This window comes from Symphalangus syndactylus, chromosome 1, assembly GCF_028878055.3.
Source record: "Symphalangus syndactylus isolate Jambi chromosome 1, NHGRI_mSymSyn1-v2.1_pri, whole genome shotgun sequence".
In the NCBI taxonomy this organism is placed as follows: domain Eukaryota; kingdom Metazoa; phylum Chordata; class Mammalia; order Primates; family Hylobatidae; genus Symphalangus; species Symphalangus syndactylus.
In genome coordinates, this window is record NC_072423.2 from 7,174,893 (window position 1) to 7,195,412 (window position 20,520).

General features: G+C 52.0%; 1 protein-coding gene across 3 annotated transcripts in view; it reads right to left on the reverse strand.

Annotated features, from left to right (window-relative positions):
* Positions 1 to 8,844, reverse strand: part of KCNG2 (potassium voltage-gated channel modifier subfamily G member 2) — a 39,262-nt gene extending 30,418 nt beyond the window's left edge. Inside the window, exons 1-3 of one of the 3 annotated variants that reach the window (XM_055295866.2) lie at positions 2,782 to 3,999; positions 2,502 to 2,693; positions 1,579 to 2,245 (exon numbers count right to left, since the gene is read on the reverse strand). In XM_055295866.2, coding sequence (XP_055151841.1) covers positions 1,579 to 2,205 — 627 coding nt within the window. In that variant the 5' untranslated portion in view covers positions 2,206 to 2,245; positions 2,502 to 2,693; positions 2,782 to 3,999. Of the gene's footprint in view, positions 1 to 1,578; positions 2,246 to 2,501; positions 4,000 to 8,746 lie in introns of those variants that run through there. The other 2 variants (XM_055295855.2, XM_055295846.2) reach the window with 2 other exon arrangements.
* Between the last annotated feature and the right edge of the window lie 11,676 nt (positions 8,845 to 20,520).

The following is a 20,520-nucleotide window of genomic DNA, read 5'->3' on the forward strand; positions in this document are numbered from 1 at the left end:
GACACATGCCGAGCTCACGGTCCCTCCCCAGACACGACACACGCTGAGCTCACAGTCCCCACCTAGACATGACACACGCCGAGCTCACGGTCCTTACCCAGACACGACACACGCCGAGCTCATGGTCCCCACCTAGACACGACACACGCCGAGCTCACGGTCCTTCCCCAGACACGACACACGCCGAGCTCACGGTCCCCCCCTAGACATGACACACGCTGAGCTCACGGTCCCCCCCAGACACAACACACGCTGAGCTCACAGTCCTTCCCCAGACACGACACACGCTGAGCTCACGGTCCCCCCCAGACACGACACACGCCAAGCTCATGGTCCTTCCCCAGACACGACACACGCCGAGCTCACAGTCCCTCCCTAGACACGACACACGCCGAGCTCACGGTCCTTCCCCAGACATGACACATGCTGGCAAGCTTTCGCCTTCTCTTGCCTCCTCATGGTAACATAGGTTGACCCACAAGGACACACACTTCTGCCCAGACCTTGTCAGGTTAGTGGGACAGGACGGATGGGGCAGGAAGTCTAAGACAGGGGCAGGAAGATCCACACCCAGATCTCGGCACCCAGATCTCTCAACACCCAGACCTCAGCACCCAGACCTCTCAGCACACAGACCTCTCAGCACCCAAACCTCTCAGCATACAGACCTCAGCACCCAGATCTCAGCATACAGACCTCTCAACACACAGACCTCTCAGCACCCAGATCTCTCAACACACAGTCCTCTCAGCACACAGACCTCAGCACCCAGACTTCTCAGCACATAGACCTCGGCACCCAGACCTCAGCACCCAGACCTCTCAGCACCCAGACCTCAGCACCCAGACCTCTCAGCACCCAGACCTCTCAGCACCCAGACCTCAGCACCCAGATCTCAGCACCCAGGCCTCAGCATCCAGACCTCTCAGCACCCAGACCTCTCATCACCCAGACCTCGGCACCCAGACCTCTCTGCACACAGACTTAAGCACCCAGACCTCTCAGCACCCCAACCTCTCATCACCCAGACCTCTCTGCACACAGACCTCTCTGCACACAGACTTAAGCACCCAGACCTCTCAGCACACAGATCTCGGCACCCAGACCTCGGTTCCATAGCCAGAAGCCTGCCTGGCCCTGGCACTGTCCTCCAGCCCTGGAACAATGCGGCTGGGTCTCCTTGGTCCAGAATGACCAAATGTCACACAATACTCTAGGCCCCGGATACCCAATATTTTAGCTCCACGTTGTCCAAACTTTGAAGGCCTGACGAGCTGAGCAGTTTCCGGCGGAGGCCTGTGGACCGGATGCTGCGTCTGGAAACCGAATGTAACTTGGAGCCTGTTGTCTCCCACTGGGGGTGGGGATTTGCCAAGACCACCATCAGCGGCGCTCCCTCAGCCCGGCCACCTCCAGCCCTGCCCCGGCCCCGGCCCACCCCAGCCCCGGCAGCCCCCAGCCCGGTCCTAGGCCTTGGCCATGGCTGCCCCCGTGCCCCTTCCCCCACCTCCCCGCAGCCCAGACCCCAGTCCAGCCCCAGCTCTGGCCCCGGTCCCCGCCACCCCCGGCTGCGCTCACCCGCTCCTCCTCGGCGCGGATGTCCGGCATGGTGCTCAGGCAGAGGCCCACGGCCGTGACGGCCACGAAGGACACGGATACGCAGGCGAAGAGCTTGCCCGCCAGCCCCGAGTGCGGGTTGTCCACCACGTCGCGCAGGCGCCGCCGGCCGCGCTGCAGCCGCCCCTGAGGTCCCAGGGCGCGCGCCGGGCTCCCCTGCGCCCCGCGCTCCGTCGGCCCCGCGCTGGCCTCGGCCGCCTCCTCCTCGCGGCGGCGCAGGCGGCGCAGGCAGCAGCGCTCTAGGCGCGCCTCGTCGATGCCCCAGTAGGCCAGCTCATCGCGGAAGGCCAGCGCGCACGGGCCCCGCAGCAGCCGCAGCTTCCCCGCGCGCAGCAGCGCCACGATGGCGCGGAAGGCGCACGGGCTGCGGTCGAAGAAGAACTCGTCGCGGCTCACGTCGTAGTCATCGCACACGCGCAACAGGTCGTCGTGGCCGCGGCAGGCGCGCAGGCGCTCCAGGCGCGCGAGGGGGCATCGCGCCAGCGCGGCCCAGGCCAGGCGCACGCGGCAGCCCCCCACGTTGATGATGACGTGCCGGGCGCGTGTCCCGCCGCCGCCGCCGCCCGGGTAGCAGGGCCATGGCTCCATGCGCAGGGCCGGAGCGGACCGAGGGGCTCCCGCCGGGCTCCTGCAAAAGGAATAGAGCGCGTTAGGGCCGCGAGGGCTGAGCTGGGGGAGCGCGTCCGCCCGCGGGGATCCAGGGGCCGGGCCGGCACCGAACCCTCGGAGGTGAGCTCGAAGACCCCTCCGCCCGCCCACTGCCCACTCCTCCGGAGGCCAGACCTCTGCACCTGGTCCGCATGGGGGACCCTCAAGCGTCCAGCGGACCCTGCCAGGTGGCGACCCGCCTTGAGTTATCACCAAGGGAACAGCCGGGTTCTCACGCTAGGGGGCTTGGAACAAGGGGTCGAACGGAGCTTTCACAAATCGACGCAAACTCCGAAGAGCCAGATGTTTCAGGGCGGACCCCACCGACCGGTGAGGACGCCGTGATGTCTGGAGGGAGAGGCGGAGTCCTAGCTTAGTTTCTCAAGGTGTGTCCCGCGGAGCAGCCACGTCAGAATCAGCCAGGGGACCTGCTGGAAAACTGCATTCCTGGCCCTACTCCGCATTCTGTGAGGCGGAGAAACTGCGGAATAAGGAGCTCCAAAAGTCCATCCCTACCTTCACACAGTGGAAAACCTGATGAAAACCGTCGAGTCAACTTTTTTGGACCTCTGGAAACTAACCAAAAGCTTGCACCAACCGTGGGGCACTGAGAAAGAACAGCTGAGTCTTCATCACAATAATAAGCTTTGTCGCTCCCCAGCTCCGCGGGGACAGCAACAGCCTGCATTCCCGGTACCAGCACTGGAAGGAGAAGCTACAGGCCTCGTTGACCAGGAATCGTAATTACTTTGGCTCCATGGAAGACCGGCTCAAACTCCTGCCTTATCTCCAGTATCTTGGAACTCCGTCTGTGCAAAGGCAGCCACTTGGGGAGTGTGTGTCAAAAACATTGATAGGAAAGTGTTTTAGCCATTGCTGCCTGAGGCAATGGATTATAGTTGGCACCACAGGCTAAACAAAAAGCTGGGGACGAAAGGCTGGCGAATGAGATGATTTAGGAAATAAGAGCTTGATAAAGTTCTAAGAGTTCCCGGGAATCTGGATGCCACGCACATGCCTGGGCTGCGCACGTGCCGGGAAAAACCCGAGAAGTCCCTGAAGTCCTTCCTCGGGCTGACCTTCAGATTCTGCGAGCAGGAGGTGATAAGACAGAGGCTTGACCAGCCTGGCTGAGTGCTGAAGGTGGCTCCAAGACACACAGAGCCCATCTGCAAAAACAAGTTTTAGTTTTCATTCCAGACGTTTAAGAATCTGTATGTCCCATCACTTGCTGCCCTCTAAGCTAATGGAACAGACATCAGTGGCCACATCAGACAAAGAATATGGACTTTACAAAATTAGTTCACAAAAGTTACTCAACAAACCACAGTAGCTACAAAAACTCCTGAGGAGAGGGGAGAGTCTGATTTCCAGAACTGCCACTTATTAAAAATTTCATTTTCAACAAAAAATTACAAGGCATACAAAGAATACAAGAGTGTAGCTCATAGACAGGAAAAAGGAACTAAAACAGAATGTCACTGAAGAGACACAGATATTGGACTCACCAGAAAAGACTTCACATAAGCTTATTTAATATCTTCAAGGAGCTAGAGGAATTCGTGAGAATGATGTCTCACCAAATAGAGAATATCAATAAAGAGACAGAAGTTATATTAAAAAAAGGTGATAGAAATTCTGGTGTTGAAAGTGTAATAGCTGAAATGAAAAGCTCATTAGAAGGTCTCAGCAGCAGCTATGAACACGCTGAAGAAATAATCAGAGAAACTGGAGATAGATCATTTGATGCTGTCCTATCTGAGGAGCAGAAAGAAAACAACTGAAGAAAACGGAACAGAGCCTAAGAGACCTGTGGGACCATCACATGTACCAACTTTTGCATAGTGAGAGTCCCGAAAGGAAAGAGGGAACAGGGAAGAAAGAATATTTGAAGAAATATGGTTTAAAAACCCTCCAAATTTGATGAAAAACATTAATCTACACCTCTAAGAAACTCAACAAACTCCATGTAAGATAAATTCAAAGACATCCACACTGACACATCACAAACTGTCTAAAGACAAAGACCCGGCACAGTGGCTTATACCTGTAATCCCAGCACTTTGGGAGGCCGAGGCAGGTGGATCATCTGAGGTCAGGAGTTTGAGACCAGCCTGGCCAACATGGCAAAAACCTGTCTCTACTAAAAATACAAAAATTAGCCGGGTGTGGTGGCAGGTGCCTGTAATCCCAGCTACTCGGGAGGCTGAGGCAGGGAGAATTGCCTGAACCTGGGAACGGAGGTTTCAGTGAGCCGAGATTGCGCCACTGCAGTCCAGCCTGGGTAACAGAGTGAGACTCCATCTCAAAAAAAAAAAAAAAAAAAAAAAGAGAGAGAAGAAAGCAGAGGCAAAAATCCTCCACAAAACACGAGTAAAATAAATCCAGCTTCATATTAAAAGGATTAGACATGATGACCATTTGATCATTTACCATAGAGATTTATCACAGGAATACAAGGGTGGCACAATACACAAAATTAATATAATATGCTTATTTATAGGATGAAGGGAAAAATCATGCGATAATTTCAATAGGTGCAGAAAACGGATTTGACAAAGTCTAACATCCTTTCCTGATTAAACAAAAAACTCAATAACTACGTTCAAAAGAGAACTTCCTCCATATGACAAGGTCCGTGTAGGAAAAACTCACAGACTTCCTCCACATGACAAAGTCCACGTAGGAAAAACTCACCGCTAACTTCATAGTCAACGGTGAAAGACTGGATTCTTTTCCTCTAAGACCAGGAACAAGACTGAAATGCCTGCTCTCATCAGTTCTACTTAATATTGTACTGGAAATTATAGTCAGAAAAATTAGGCAAGAGAAAGAAATAAAAGGCATCCAGACTCACAAGAAGAAAGTAAAACTATATTTTGAGATGACTTGATCTTATGATCTTATGTACAGAAAACCTTAACACACACGCACACATACATACACATACACACGCGCACACACAGACGCACACATACCCACACACATACACACACACACATCACTATGAGAATGGGTTCAGCAAAATTGCAAGACATGAGATCAGTAAAAAAAATCCGTTGTATTTCTATACAAAAGCAATGAATAATCGGAAAAGGAAGTTAAAAAAATTCCATTTATAAGAGCATCAGAAAGAATAAAATCCTTAGGAATAAATTTAACCAAGGAGTGGAAACTGAAACCTACACTGAAAACTGAAAACTACAAACATTGGTGGAAAAATTTTAAGACTAAATAAATGAAAAGACATTCCATGCTCATGTATTGGAAGACTTAATATTGTTAAGATGGCAATCTTCCCTAAATTGATCAACAGAGTCAATCCAATCTATGTGTACTACACTCTTGATTGCTGTAGCTTTATACTCAGTTTGAGTAAGTAGTAATGTACTAGTCCATGTTCACATTCCTATAAAGGAATACCTGAGACTGGGTAATTTATAAAGAAAAGAGGTTTAATTCGCTCTTGGTTCTGTGGGCTATAAAGGAGGCACGGTGCCAACGTCTGCTCAGCTTCTGGGGAGGCTTTGGGAAGCTTCCGGTTAGGGCAGAAAGCAAAGGAGGAGCAGGTGGAAGCAAGAACAAGGTTGGGGAGTAGGTACCACACACAAAAAAATCCCAGTAACTTTTTTGAAGACATTGACAAGTTGAACCTAAAATTCTATTGGAAATGCAAGGTAGCCAAAACAATCTTGACATAGAACCAAGTTGGAGGGCTCAAACTTACTTGATATCATTTTATTATATGCCTCCACCTAAATCTCGTGTCGAAATGAGATCTGTTTGTTTAAAAGTGTGTGGTACCTACCCCCCAACCTTGTTCTTGCTTCCACCTGCTCCTCCTTTGCTTTCTGCCCTAACTGGAAGCTTCCCAAAGCCTCCCCAGAAGCTGAGCAGACGTTGGCACCGTGCCTCCTTTATAGCCCACAGAACCATGAGCGAATTAAACCTCTTTTCTTTATAAATTACCCAGTCTCAGGTATTCCTTTATAGGAATGTGAACATGGACTAGTACATTACTACTTACTCAAACTGAGTATAAAGCTACAGCAATCAAGAGTGTAGTAGTAGCGTAAAGAGAGACATAAAAATCAATGGAGCAGAATTGAAAGTCCAGAAATGAACCATAAATCTACTGTCAGTTCATTTTTGACAAGGTCGTCAAGACTATTCAATGGAGAAATAATAGTGTCTCCAACAAACGGTTATCCACATGTAAAAAAATAAAGTTGGACCCTGCTATCGTTTTGATATTAACCTCCAAATCTTATAGCGGAATTTAATACCCAGTGTCGGAGGTGGGGCCTAATGGGAGGGGTTTGGGTCATGGGGGCGGATCCCTCACGCATAGCTGGGTCGTGTCTTCACGGTAATGAGTGAGTTCTCGCTCTATGAGTTCACTCCAGCGTTGGCTGTTGAACCCTCCTGGCACTCCTAGCCCTTGCTTCCTCCCTCTCCATGTGGTCTCTGCACACACCAGCTCCGTGCCATCTTCCGCCATGACTGGAGCTGCCTGCGGCCTTCCTCAGATGCAGGTGCCTGATCTTGAAATTTTCAGACATCAGAATCATGATGACATCACAACCTTCTTTTTAAAATGAATTACCTGGCCTCAGGTATTCCTTTATAGCAACACTGAATGGACCAAGACGCCTACATCACACTATATATAAAAACTAGTTCAAACTAGATCAAAGACCTTAACGTAGGAGCTAAAACTCCAAAACACACGTAGAAGAAAATAGAGTGTACAACTTCATGACCGTGGATGAGACATTGGTTTCTGAAACAGAATGCCAAAAGCACAAGCAACAAAAGAAAAAAAGATGAATTGGACTGCATTCCAATGAAACTCTTGTATATCAAAGAACAGGACCAGGAAAATGAATGACAAGTAATGGTGGAAAAAAAAGAGCTGCGAGTCACATGTCTGATAAGAGTCCAGTATCCAGAATGTTAGGAACTCTTGGAGCTCAACAACAAATGACAAACAACCCAATTTAAACATGGGCAGAGGACTTGAACAGATATTTCTCCCAAGGAAATATGTGAATGGCTAATAAGCACATGAAAGGTGATCAATATCATTAGTCATTACGGAAACGTAAATTAAAACTACAAGATACCACTTCGCATCCACTAGGGTAGTTATAATCAAACAAATGGGGAAAAAAACCCAACAAGTGTTGGAAAGGATGTGGAAAAATTGGACCCCCGTACATTGCTGGTGGGAATATAAAATGTCACAGCCACAGTGGGAAACAGTCTGGCAGTTCCTCAAAAATTTAAACACAGAGTTCTCATGTGACCTGACGACCCCATTCCGAGATGTACACTCAAGACAAATGAAAACATGTGCTCACATAAAAACTTGTACATAAATGTTCACAGTGACATTACTATAATAGCCAAAAACTGAAAACAGCACAAATTCCATCAACTGATAAACAGAGAAGCAAAATGTGGGCCTCCATACAGGAATGTTATGCAGCCACAAACAGGAACCAAGTGTTGCTAATGCCACAGTGTGGATAAAGCCTATGCTAAGAGAAAGAAGCCAGGAAGAAAAGGTCACATATAGTGGGAATCCGTTTATATAAAACGTCCAAGCCGGGCACGGTGGCTCACCCCTGTAATCCCAGCATTTTGGGAGGCTGAGGCAGGTGGATCACTTGAGGTCAGGAGTTTGAGACCAGCCTGGTCAACATGGTGAAACCCTGTCTCTACCAAAAAATACAAAACTCAGCTGGGCGTGGTGGCAGGTGCCTGTAGTCCCAGCTACTCGGGAGGCTGAGGTAGGAGAATCACTTGAACCCGGGAGTCAGAGGTTGCAGTGAGACAAGATCATGCTACCGCACTCCAGCCTGGGAGACAGAGAGAGACTGTCTCAAAAAATAAATAAAATAAAATATCCATGATAAGTAAATTCACAGAGACAGAAAGCTGGTGAGGGGGTTCCAAAGGATGGGAAGGGGGCGATGGGGAGTGACTGCTAATGGCTCAGAGTTTCTTTTGGGACGATGAAAAGTCCTGGAATTAGATAGTGGTGATGGTTGCACAACATTGTTAATACACTAAAAACCACTGAATCGTGCACATAAAAGTGGTAAATATAACGTTACGTGAATTTTATCTCAATTTATAAAAATCATTCTGAGTGAGTAGGTCTCGGGGGGGATCCAGTGACACGCAAGCCTCATCGCTGAGGCTCGAGAGCCGCTGCCTTCCACCGTCAACATCAAGCCCTTTTTCTGGTTGTTGCTGACAACTGTATCCTAGGACCTCTGCCAAGTAAAGCGTAAACCCACCACTACGGCAACTCAGGAACCAGAGAAGAGGGGGCGTGGTGGGTTTGCTCAGTGTAGCTCACAGACTGCCCACTCGACCCAAGTGTGTGATTCACTCAAGATTTTAGGGGGGAAAAGTCAAATGAAAAGGAAGGAGGGAGGGAAAGACAGCCTAACAAAATGCCATTAGTTACCTTGCCAGTAAGAGCTCAGCACCCCAGTGAAGAATTGCAGAAGTCGCTTCTGAATGGGAGAAAGCTCCTTAGATGGCTACCGCAATGGAGGCCAGGAGAGAAGCGCTCAGTAATCACCGACACCACGTGTGCTGTGACCTTCAGCGCCAAGTTCGCTGCATGAGAAGAGGGGGACGTGGTCAGGATTCAAATGGTTATGTGTGCCTCTATGCCCCAAGGTTCACTCAGTGAACATGTGATCTAAACCTCTGTGCCAGACACCCCATGCCAAGGACATGGCCTGGAGCATAGATCTGAGGAACACAGACAAGTCCGATTCATCCAACACTACACAGGGCTGTGGGGGCGGCTGTGGGGGGCGGCCGTGAGGACGGATGTCGGGGGCGGCTGTGGGGGCAGCCGTGGGGGGCGGTTGTGGGAGGCGGCTGTGGGGGTGGCTATGGGGGGCGGCTGTGGGGGCGGCCGTGGGGGCGGCCGTGGGGAGGGCTGTGGGGGGCGGCCGTGGGGGCGGCCGTGGGGGCGGCCGTGGGGGGCGGCTGTGAGGGGGCAGCTGTTGGGGGGCAGCTGTGGGGGGCGGCTGTGGGGGTCGGGCAGAGAGGTCCACAAAGCAGGAGAGCCTCTGGGAGGGCTGGCCCAGCAGAAGGGCTGGAGCAGGGCACCTGATTTTATTCAAAAGCAATCAGCTGCTTAGGTCATGGAAACCTGCTGCGGGGATTTCCCGAGCCCTACAAGTCAAGCGCTCTGGGGGATTAAAGGCTCCAAAGGTTCCAACCTGCCGGCCTCCCCAGGGCTCACAAGACGGAGCTTCCTAATGTGGCAGGAAGTTGTCTGAACGTGCTGCCTCAGAAACTGCCCGGAATAAGCAGCAGCTGTCCCAGTTTGTCGAAGAAGCCTAGTGGGAAAACCCAGCTGCTGGAGCCCTTTGTGGCGCGGCAGACGGCCCTGTGAGCTCCCTTGTCCTCTGTGGTCCCAGGCAGGGTTCGGAAGGGGCTGCACCCAAGTTCTGGGCTGCCTGTGAGGCATGCCTTTGACAGGTGTGTGTCAGCAGTCGCCAGAGTCTCAGCTTCACCATCAGCCGAAGGCACAAGAACCCACCAAGAAGACCCTCTCTGAAATGGAAAACGATAATCCCAGTACGACTTGAGGTTTCTTGCCCAATTCTGGCAGGTTCTGGGTTTACCTGGCTCTGTGAAGGTACAGGGTATTCTCTTTCAGGGAACCGGTGAAATCACAGCTGAGACCAGTGGCTTCGACCTGGAAAATGAACATCCAGTTTCACCCTAAGGGACAGAGAGTCGCCTGCGTTATTACTGCAGAGCATCGTGGCTTTGACGCCCCACCCCTCCAGTCCCTGCGGAGCACACGCGCCAGGCTTGCAGGACAGGTTGACTTCCCTTGTAGCCAAATCCATTGCACGCTCCATTGTTTGTAGGCAGGGATGAATAATTATTAAAATAAGTGGATAATCAGGTATAACCTGGAACTTAAGCTGTAAAAGGCTTTCTTCCTCCCAGAACATACATTTTAACATATGAACATAAGTTATATGCTACATTAGAAGTGTTCTAAAGCTAATTACTTAACTTAGGAGATGACAAAGTTACTTCTGAAAGCCCCTGGAGTTCCTCCCCATTCTCTGCAAAACGTCAGAAAAAGAAAGACAACGCACAGCTCAACAGAAAAAATGGGCCAACTGACATAAAGTTCACATCAAAGGGGGAAAAGGCTTTCAACATACGAAAAAATGCTCAATTTCATTCATAAGAGCAAAAATGAGCATCTTGAATTGCCACAAGGTGTTAGACTAGATCAACCAGTTTGACGACACACTCTCATCAAGAGCGTGGGGTCTGGTTCAGTGACAATAGAGGTGAACGGGAACGGCCATCACAGCACGAGGGCAGAGGCTGAACTGATCTAAGGAAAGCAGGGGCCGTGCAGGGTCCCCTCCACGGAATATGATCAGGAAGGAAACCCACCAGCCAGTACTGGAAGGTTTCAAGGCCTCTCTGCTTGGCCAGGTCAAAAACAATGCTGTGTGTCTACGATCCTAGCATGCACAGTGGGGTGAGGCTGGAATTTTGGTGGGTGATACAGCCAAGACATGATCACGCACAAAGGTGGTCGCAGGCCAGCGATACCCCCGAAACTGACAGAACCAAGCAGAGAACCAGTCAAAGCGGCAGTTCCCAGCAGTGGGGGCGATTCTGCCCCGGGGCAGCCTGCAAGGTCTGCAGACATCTGTGATGGTCATGACTGCTGTGACTGGCATCCAGTGGGTAGAAACCAGAGACACTGCCAACACCCTGCACAGGATGGGCCCCCAGAGCAAAGAAGTATGCAGCCCAATGTCAGCAGGGCACTGGCCCGGAGGCACTCTCAGTTCAAGCCTCATGGGATTCCCATAGACAAAGCCCCAGCCAAGATGAACTGAAACTGAAATGACAAACCACACACAGCGACAGTCCACCGTGAGCACACACCAGCACACATAGCCTCCTGGGAACTTTAGAAAATAGAATTATAAAAAATAATGAATGAAGGAATTAAAAACACTAGGGAAAGCAAAGACATTACAAAAAAATAAAACAAAACAAACAAAAAACAAAAAAACCCCCAGAGAATCTAAATAAGAAACAAAACTAGAAATGAAAAAGTACAGTCAGTAGACAAGATTGACAGTAGAAAGGTCTCATGCTGAGGACCATCTCCCGGAGGCATCAGGGGTCCACAGGAGGCAAATATTACAGAAAAGTCACACATGGAGGAGAAAGTAAAATCACCAAAAGTGATTTACCAGGAAGCTCAGAAGGGGCAAGAATAAGCCAATGAGGCTGGGCGTGGTGGCTCACGCCTGTAATCCCAGCACTTTGGGAGGCCGAGGCAGGTGGATCACGAGGTCAGGAGATCGAGACCACGGTGAAACCCTGTCTCTACTAAAAATACAAAAAATTAGCCGGGCATGGTGGCGGGCACCTGTAGTCCCAGCTACTCGGGAGGCTGAGGCAGGAGAGTGGCGTGAACCTGGGAGGCGGAGCTTGCAATGAGCCAAGATCGCGCCACTGCACTCCAGCCTGGCTGGGCGACAGAGCGAGACTCCGTTTCAAAAAAAAAAAAAAGCCAATGAAAGGCAATGTATAAAGACTTGGATTTTACCAGCCTTACGGAAGGCAGGAGGTCTATCATTAAAGGCTCTCTGAGGATGAGGAATTGTGCACCCCTGGGCCCTCCACGGGGATCTCTGTAACATTTACTTTTAAAATAAACGTAGCCAGGGGAACTTGATGCTGAGCTTGGGGAATCGAAAAGCTCTTGTGTTTCTGCATGTGAGTGTTGTGACGGCGCCCAGGCACCCAGGCAGGACACGGCACCCAGGCACACACAGCCACTGCTGCCCACACAGAGGGGCTGGGGGCTTGGGTGAACGGGGCTGGGACAGTGAGGCTCTGCCGGGTGGTGATGGAAGCAGAAGGCCGGGCTCTGCTCCTCCTGTGGACAGGCAGCCCCCTGCCTTCCCTCCGCGGCCAGTCCTGGACACCTGAGCCCATGACCAGGAAACAGCCACAGGCACAGCCAGTGCTCCCCAGGGGCCGCCTGCAGAATGGGGTTGGAACCAGGCAGGGCTAGCCTGGACATTGGCCCGCTCGTTCCTCCCATGCATGGTGGATTCCAGAGGAAACCGGTCTGTGCTGTTTCCCAGGCTGGACCCCGAGGTTGGAAACCAGAGGGGGAAGCCCACTGAGTCCGCTCCCCACTTGGCCCTGAGGCCCACAGGGTCGAGCCACCTGCCACTCAAGTAGTGCCCACCCTGGGGTGGCGACCGTCTCGGGCCCCAGAGGGAGCCGCATCTGTCCCCAGCACGGGGCCATCCCCCCAGCACAGATGTTGAGGCTTTGGGCCTGGCCTGTAGTCCCACCCAGGCCTTCCGCCAGAGTCCTTGGGGGTCACCCACAGCTACGCGCTGCTGACACCGGCTGCCTGGCATCTAGAAGCTCCTGACTCGCTGCAGCCTCTGCTCTGAGCTTCCTGTCCGCTGCACCCACAGCCCTAGCAGGTTCCCGCCTCCTCCTCTTGCCCTCTGTTCCCAGCTCAGCGATCAGGGGGGCCTCCTAACACCATACACCACCCTCTGCTCAAAACGCCAGAGCTCATAGCCCTAACTAGGCTCGTCTGTCCCGCCTCTCCTTGCTCCCCTCGGCACCCAGGCGAGTCCCGCCTCAGGCCTTAGCACAGCCATTCCTCTGCCTGAAGAGCTGCTCAGTGATGCCCACGGTGACCCCTCACCCCACGGTGACCCTTCACGCTCGGCCTTTGCTCAAACCTGACCTCTCATCAGACTCACCTGCACCACTTGGTTCACGCTGAAGCCCAGGCCCACCTCACTTTGCTGCGTTCTTCCTTTTCTCCCCAAAGGACTAAATGATTCGCGCATTGCTTTTGCCCAGTGTTATTTTCTGTCCACTCCTGCTAGGATGTAAGTGTCTCGAGGACATGCCCGCTGTCCGCTTTGCCCACCCTCGTATTCCTGGGAACACTTCAGGGCACACACAAGTGACCAGGACGCATTGCCGCAGGGACAGACGAGGGAAGGAATGGTCTCAGGCTGCCCGGGATGCTCTCGGCACGTCCGACACACATGGGGCATCCACGCAGTGCTGTGTCCAGCCCAGGGCCTGCCCCACGGTGGGAGTGGGTGGAACTGGTCTGCACTGACACAGGGAGCCCCAAAGAAATGACAAAGACTCTGCTAAGGTAGGAGGCCTATCCCCACACGGACACTGCTTTGTACCAGAAAGAACCCTGAACCGGGCAGGAGGCCTGGACTTTAATTACGGCTCCGCCCCTGATTGGCCAGGAAGCTGGAGAAGCCACTTCGTTCCCCGTTCGTGGCTTCAAAGTCCAGCTCATCTCCAGAGGGCGGCCCACGCCCGGGCGCAGACGCTGGTGAGCCGCCATCTGCGTGGACAACCGTGATCTTCGAGGAATGCGATCGTCACTGTCGGGGCGAAGCCCAAGTGGTCCCAGGCACCTCAAAGGAGGCTGGAACGGCTCCCAGTGGCCCCTGTACTGAGAAGCTCTCTGCGAGTGCAGAGGCTGAGATCTAAGGGAACGCTTCCCCTGCTTCCTTAATTAAAGTCGAAATCGCTTATGCACAATTAAATAGATTCTGACGGTGCACGGGCTCTTCAGACATGCTTTGATATTACAGACATAAAGCAAAGATTAAGTTGAATACAAAATGTTCCTCATGGGGTTGAACTGTTCAGAGCAGGCATCGTTTGCACTGCTGGAGATTGATGGCGCGTTATTGGAAATGACGATGCCCACGCCACGTTTTCCCCGGGGCCGGCGCTTGGGAGGGAAATGGGAGCGCGCTTCCCTTAAACAAGGTCATTGGAGGCGGGGGACCCTGCTGGCGGTAGTGAAGTGTCACTCATGCACACACAGCGCTTGCCATCCCCCAAATTCCAGCCCCAACCCGAGTCCTCACAGGATGTCTAACGAGCAGAGCCTCATTGCAGCGTTAACAATTAGAGCGAGCGCAGACGGACCCAGGTGAGTGCCGCGGCCCGCAAGGGCCAAACAGCCCTGAAAAACCGACTTAATTTTGCTAAGCCTCAGATTCTGCATCTATAAAACGAAAATAAATCCTAATAGAATAGCACCTATTTTACAAGGCTGTTGTGAGGATTGACAGCCAATGTGGATGCCTAGAATAGTCCTGGTGCATAAGTCCTCACATGGGCACGTGCACACACACTCATATTCACGCACACCCATGCACACACATGCACATTAACACACATTAACACAGATTCACACATGCATACACACATTCACACACATGCACATTCACACACATTCACACAATGTACATTCACACACACATTCACATACACTCACACACATTCACACAGGCATACACATTCACACACATGCACATTCAAACACATTAATACATTCACACACATTCACTCACACTTGCACACTGTCTGCACATACACACACACTCACTCTCACACACCCGCACATGCACACACACACAGCGTAGCTTGAAAAGGCTATCAGGTCACTTCTTTGAGATCAAGGGTAGTATCTGCAGTGTCTGCTCTTACTGGTTTAATATCATGTGCATCCTCTGAGTGTCGGAGGCGTTCCAGCCAGAGCGACTCCATCTTGACTGAGGGCTGGAAAATGAGGCTGGGACTTGCTGGGCTGACTCCCAGGAATTTGGGTATTCCTAGACTCTAGATGCTTATGGCTAAGGGAACAGATTGATAACGTTTACTAAACAGACCCAGACTTAGGAGTGTCCTGATATCCCGATATCTTGAGAAAAGCAGCATTCCCAATTTTGCTTTAAATACTGATTCTTGCAAAATATACTAATAAAGAAAATTAATCCTTTATCACAAACCCTTATAGCAGAGCACATCTCCCTATGATCTTTTTTAAATCTTATATATAAACAAGCATTGTACGCGTTCCTCCTCTTACTCTCGGGAACGTCCTGCTGTCTATGGAGCAGCTGCCGATTCACCTTTACTTTCTTAATAAACTTGCTTTTGCTGCACACGGCAGACATGCCCTGAATTCTTTCTTGCACAAGGTCCAAGAACCCTCTCTGGGGGTCTGGATTGGGACCCCTTTCTGGTAACACGAGGACTCCGCGGATGTTCCGCGCGGGAGCTGGAACCGTCCACTCTGTGCAGCCACCTGGTCTTGAACCACCTCCAGAGCCTGCCCTCGTGGGTACAAAAGCAACATGCGTTTGAGTTCTTACTGGGCCATGATCTCTCCTAGTTTTATACAAGGAAACTCACAGAAAAGGATTTACACTATGAAGCCTGTACGCTTAGTAACTTTAAGAAGAAACTCATCGTAGCTAAACAATTTCAGAAGATTGTCTTACTGTGAAAACCCAAAGAAAGGCAGAGAGGCCAAAATGCATTCTCAAAACGACGAATGAGAAAGGAAACAACAACAGAATTGAGCGGAAAGAAGAGAAGGCTCAAATTTAAAAATGAGGATCAGAAAAGAGAGTAACTTCAGATCTGGTAGAGAAGAGAACGTCATGAGAACACACTCTGGATGGCTTCATGCCGATAAAGACAATAAAACACGGACTGCTAGAATTGACTCAAGAAATAGGAACTCTGAATAAATACAAAATTGCTAAAGAACTGAAAGAGTAATTACAAATACCTTTTTCTTCCAAAAATCAAACTCTAATGACTTTATCAAGAGTTCTACCAGATATTCAAGGAACAGAATAATCCCAATTTTATACAAACTTTAATCACCTCTGCATGGAGAGGAAGATGTGATTAGACAGAGGGAGGGGCTTCGGCTGTCTGGGTGAAGTTTATGTTTATGTCCATGTATCCACGTATGTGTGCACGTGTGTGCTGGGTACATGGATGACGCCAGTGGGGAGGCGGCAGGTCAGGAGAGCCAGGACCAGCGACGCCGGCGGGTTTTCACACGGCCCTGCCAGCCCTTTAGGTGCGCGGGACACTCCTCCCGTGGCCAGGTGGGGTCTCGGGTCCCTCCCACTGAGTCTGGGTAGGGTCTCGGCTCCCTCCCATGGCCAGGTGGGGTCTCGGCTCCCTCCCACTGAGCCTGGGTGGGGTCTCGGTTCCCTCCCACTGAGCCTAGGTGGGGTCTCGGCTCCCTCCCACTAAACCACAGCGGACCTCTCACTGTGTGATTATGTGGGGGTCTCAGAGAGGCTGGGCCTTCCACGCGCTCCTGCTCCCAGGCCACCCAGGGCGGCCGGCAGTCAGCATCAGCCCCCACAGCCATGCGAGAACAAGGCTTCCGGTGGCCCCAGCCTCTGCTCTGCCTCCAGCTGAGGCCCAGACTTCACGCAGCAGAGAAAGGCAAGCGTCTGCGCTGGGCCCTGAGAAATCCTGGCCCTCAGAAACCACGACAGCTAAGAGACAACGGTTGTCGTTACCGCTGTGCTTGGTGTAACCTGCTGCCAGAACAGAAGGCTCCTACGCTGAGCAGGGGAAGGCGGGCAGGGGAGGCAGGTGCGGCCTGTCCAGATGCGGCTCCTGCACGTGAACGACCTTGCTCTGGATGAGGTCCGACGCACCTGCCCGAGCACAGGGCAGAGGATGTGGTCAGATGGGGGTGCGGGGCCCCACCTTCTGAGCCAAGAGGGGCGCCTGTGCCCCCCAGAAGCTCAGCGCTGGGAGGGCGGGTTGTGTGTGATTTGTTTTCTGCTGCCCGGGACATCGCCTGCGCGTAGTCAGCGGTCAGTGAGAACATTAGAATTCCGAATGAAGGAATCAGGGGCTAAGGACGGGACCACGCTCGGAGGCCCCTCTGGGGAGGCTGTGGAGGTTGAGGGGTCCAGGCTGCGAGGTCCGGGCTCCCTCTAAGGGAGGCTGACTGAAGACAGGGTGGGGCTGGCAGAGGGGCTCGATGCGGAGGTGGGGCCTGGCGTGCAGAGCGGCCGAGTGGCCTGCGTGGGAGGGAGAACTCGGACCCAGGCCTCTCCTGTGTCCGCACGGATCCCGTGTCCAGGAAGCACTCATTATCCACGGCTCTTTTACTTTGTTGATTCAACAAACACACAGAAATTCACAGGCGCCAGGCAGTCATTAACCCTTAACAGCCTATGCCGTGGGTACAAGGGCCCCATGCGGACCGAGGCACAGAGGGCTGAAGCCACCTGCCCGAGGCCACTCCTCAGGGAGGAGGCTGTTCCAGCTGGGCAGTCTGGCTTCACCGGGAATGCTGCGGCCTCTGGGGAACGGATGCTCCCGGGGACAGGCATGGCGACAGGCTGCTTTTTCAGCGAAATACACAGAACAGTCCAGCTGTGCCCCAGCCTGTGGGCCACGGTCTCCGCCTCCTTCCCCCACATGGCTGCTGCCCAAAGGCAGAGCTGTGGGTTCCACTGCATCCCCGGAAGCATGTGCGAGTCTCAGCCCTGGGACCTGTGAGACGGACTCCATGGGGAAACAGGGTCTTTTTGGATGTGGCTAAGACAAGGCCCCTAGGGTGGGCCTGAGTCCAGGGACTGGCATCCCCATAAGAGGGGAGAGGCCGACACTGAGGCTGTGGGATGCAGAGGCCGAGGTCACAGCCAAGGAGGGCTGAGGATGGCCGGTGCTGCAGGAGCCCGAGCGGCAACGCAGGCCCCTCCCCAGCGGTTCAGAGACAGCACAGGCCTGCGGACCCCTGCTCTGCACTTGGGACTCCCGGGGTTGAGAGAATACATTTCTGGTGTTTTAAGCTGCGCAGCTCTAAGCAACGAATGCAGCGGGTTAGGGTGAAATAATTATAATATTTCCTTCCAAGCGAAAGGCAAACCCTACTTAGAAGCATATGCATCACCATTAGCCCCAGGGATCGAGGACAGATGAGGCTTGGGTTCATCACTGGCCCCTGGCAGCTGCTGAGCCCATGCTGGGGTTTCAGACATTCCGCCTTCACCGGGAGAAGCTCTGCAAGTTCGCTGTGCTCAGGGCCCCAGGTCAGGGTCCGTGCACCGCACCCCATCCCTCACTCCGTTTGCCCAGGATTCCTCCCTGCCAATCCACTCCTTCAGTCCCAAGGAAAACAGTGAGTATTTTGTTTAAATCTGGCTAAATACACGTAAATAAATGAAATGGACTCTCAAGCAGTTTAAATTAAATTGTGGCTTAACTGGACCACAAGCTTAGTGCCTCGGGCATTGTGTCACCACCATCCCTGATCATGAGCCTGGCCCAGGGGACACGTGGCCCCACTGCCACCAGCAAGCCAGGTGCCAGCCTCCAGGATGCCACAGCAAGTGCGGGTCTACATGCAATATGAGCGTGTGTCACCGGGAAAAGCTGCAACTGCCACTACCAAGAGTATCAGGATTTCTCAAATGTAATCAATAAGAAGTCACTGGGCCGGGCGCGGTGGCACACGCTTGTAATCCCAGCACTTTGGGAGGCCGAGGCGGGCAGATCACAAGGTCAGGAGATCGAGACCACAGTGAAACCCCGTCTCTACTAAAAATACAAAAAAAATTAGCCGGGCGTGGTGGCAGGCACCTGTAGTCCCATCTACTCGGAGAGGCTGAGGCAGGAGAATGGCGTGAACCCGGGAGGCGGAGCTTGCAGTGAGCCGAGATTGCGCCACTGCACTCCAGCCTGGGCGACAGAGCGAGACTCCATCTCAAAAAAAAAAAAGAAGTCACTGGGATATAATAATATTTACCATTCTCAGTTAAAATTAGAATCTCTGTAAGTGCTTACATACATGGATGATGGCTCATGGGGCGGGTGCTTTGCAGTTAGTGGGACTGTTACTCTACATGAGCAAGACCCACCAGGGCTTCCACAGGGAGCGTGGTCCTCACTGCCGGGTAAAGATCGCTCAGCGTGGTTTCCAGACCAGGGCTTCTCCACTGGGATCCACTGCGACCCTCAGTTCCCACGGGGCACCTGGCAATGTCCAGGTTTTGATTGTCTCGACTGGGGATGCTCCTGGCATGGAGGCATGGAGGCCAGGGATACTGTTCAACACCCACAGTGCCCAGGATGGCTCCCAGCAAAGCTATCCGACCCCAAATGTCCACAGTTCCAGACGGAGAAGCCCCACGTCCCAAGGCACCTGGGGGACCTTGTACAAACCCAGGAGGGCTGACATCCGAGGAGGAGCAAAGAAAGGAGGAAGCTCAGAGGATTCACTGAAGCTCAGAAGCCAACTGTTCAGGACTTAAAGCATTTGTCATGCAGTAGATGTTGCCAGATAATCCAGCCATTGCAGATAAACGCTTCTATCAGCCGCTGCCTGCCTCTGTTCTGGCATCTTCACAAATTTGATTAATGTGTCACTTACCTTCCCCATGTCTTCTTACCACTGGCCACCCTGTGGCTGAACAAGTTTGTTTGCAGAAAATGAGACCCTTGTGACCCACACACACCTTTCAGGAAGACGATTCTAGGCTCCTCTGTGGGGCCTTTTTCCAGATGCACACTTTGCCTTTCAGTTGGAACTGTTAACCTCGGCGGTGACACGGGTTCACAAACAGGGCCATGCAGCAATTGGAAAAACCATCTAAATAAGATGACTTCTTCAACCAATCAGTGAGCATATGACTGCAGCTGAGAATTGTCTAAAATACAATGTATCTAACTTCAGTTCCAGGTTAATATTTAGTGTGCCAATGAATTTTTTATCTTTCAATTCTTACTTGTCCTATCAAGAAAAACATTAGATGAATGAAGACTATAATCACCCATGGGTTAAAAAAGCCAAACATAAATAATTTTGAATAAAATATGACTCAAGAGATTTTTGTTGTAAATTAAAGATGAGTAATATTAGCATCATTCCTGTAATCTCTTTCTGATACACATATGAGTTCACATGTGAGTCTCAACTATTTTGATTTGAAATACTTTTATTTTCTTTCTTTTTTTTTCCTGAGACAGAGTCTCACTCTTTTTTTTTTTTTTTTTGAGACGGAGTCTTGCTCTGTTGCCCAGGCTGGAGTGCAGTGGCACGATCTCAGCTCACTGCAAGCTCTGCCTCCCAAGTTCACGCCATTCTCCTGCCTCAGCCTCCCAAGTAGCTGGGACTACAGGTGCCCGCCACCACGCCCGGCTAATTTTTTGTATTTTTTAGTAGAGATGGGGTTTCACCATGTTCGCCAGGATGGTCTCGATCTCCTGACCTTGTGATCCACCCGCCTCGGCCTCCCAAAGTGCTTGGATTACAGGCGTGAGCCACCGCGCCTGGCCAAGACAGAGTCTCACTCTTTCACCCAGGCTGGAGTGCAG